This window comes from Galeopterus variegatus, unplaced genomic scaffold, assembly GCF_000696425.1.
Source record: "Galeopterus variegatus unplaced genomic scaffold, G_variegatus-3.0.2 Scaffold2469, whole genome shotgun sequence".
Classification (NCBI taxonomy): domain Eukaryota; kingdom Metazoa; phylum Chordata; class Mammalia; order Dermoptera; family Cynocephalidae; genus Galeopterus; species Galeopterus variegatus.
Window position 1 is genome coordinate 189042 of NW_007728580.1, and position 1560 is coordinate 190601.

Below are 1560 nucleotides of genomic sequence, written 5' to 3' on the forward strand. Positions count from 1 at the left end.
TTTCCTTCTCAAAAGGTGCAGTATGTAACTTCACAAACACAAATTAAATTTCTGCTGAGGTCTTTCTCCAAACTCAACTCGTTTCCTGATCCTTACTCCACAAAATCCGTAGCTTTTCTTCACTCTGCAGGACGAGTGCTACAAAGGGTTTTGGCTCATCACTTACTAGCGTGCACTTTTGCAAGCTGCTTATCCTCTCTGTAACACAAGGACAGTGACTGCAAGCCTCCCGAAAGATCATAGTGGGAGAGATGAATTAATGACAGCAAAGCCACCAGAACCGCAACAAACCTTAGTAAACGTCAGTTGCATCCCCTGCTCTCTCCCCAGTCCGGTTGCCACGTGGAATTGCTCTTCCTCCGCTACATCTCAGACTGGGACCTGGACCCCGGCCGGTGCTACCGGGTCACCTGGTTCACCTCCTGGAGCCCCTGCTACGACTGTGCCCGACATGTGGCCGACTTTCTGAGAGGGTACCCCAACCTCAGCCTGAGGATCTTCACCGCGCGTCTCTACTTCTGCGAGGACCGCAAGGCTGAGCCCGAGGGGCTGCGGCGGCTGCACCGCGCTGGGGTCCAGATCGCCATCATGACCTTCAAAGGTGCAAAGGGGACCTTCCTGCACGGGCTCAGTGCAGCAGACATCATTCGGAATGGCCATTTGGAATGAAAAGAGTCCACAGGGGAAATGGAGGGGGCAGAACTGTGCAAGGGTTCTGGTTCACCTTTAGAGTTAAAATTCTCCATTAGAATTGGAGGAAAAAATAACTTGAACACAAGGCCCTGGGGAAATGAGAATATAGGACCAGTTTTCTTTCTTTCCCTTCGATTCGGTACCTGAACTATTTCTCCCCTTCCCTCTTTTCTTAAAGATTATTTTTACTGCTGGAACACTTTTGTGGAAAATCATGAAAAAACGTTCAAGGCCTGGGAGGGGCTGCATGAAAATTCAGTTCGTCTGTCCAGACAGCTTCGTCGCATCCTTCTGGTAAGGGCTTCCTCGCTTCTCATATTCTTTCTCTCCCATGGTCTTTTCCTGGGGCCTCTTACATTTCTTATATGATCAGCTGTCCTTGTCTGTGTATTCCCTAAACAATGCAGCATAACAACAATTTACATAGAATTTACATTGTATGACATATTATAAGTAACCTAGAGTTTACTTAAAGTATGAGGATGTCATAGGTTATATGCAAAGCCAGTTTAGAAGCCTTTCCTCCCCTCCCCGTCCCCCAACCCAATTTCGAAGCCTTTCATGCAATTTACTTCTCTCTTCCTCTGCAGCCCCTATATGAGGTTGATGACTTACGAGATGCATTTCGTACTTTGGGACTCTGATAGCAACCTCCAAGAATGTCGCATAGAATGAAGTGTCTCTGCTGAAGATAACGGACAAAAGAACAATCCTTTAAATTTTGTTTTCCTTCAACTCTTACCTTCTCAGAGTTTAGAGAAAAAAATATTTATATATGACTCTCTAATAGTATCTATGTCTTGAAAATAGAGAAGGAACACAGATGCACCAGGGTAATGCTGCACCTGGGGCAGTTTTGAATGCATG

The 1560-nt window shown here is 46.2% G+C and overlaps 1 protein-coding gene across 1 annotated transcript in view; it reads left to right on the forward strand.

Annotated features, from left to right (window-relative positions):
* The window catches only part of AICDA (activation-induced cytidine deaminase), a 14941-nt gene extending 13604 nt beyond the window's left edge, over positions 1-1337 (forward strand). The window contains exons 2-4 of the mRNA XM_008581808.1: positions 331-601; positions 872-987; positions 1284-1337. Coding sequence (XP_008580030.1) covers positions 331-601; positions 872-987; positions 1284-1337 — 441 coding nt within the window. The remainder of the gene's footprint in view (positions 1-330; positions 602-871; positions 988-1283) is intronic.
* The last annotated feature ends 223 nt before the right edge of the window (positions 1338-1560 follow it).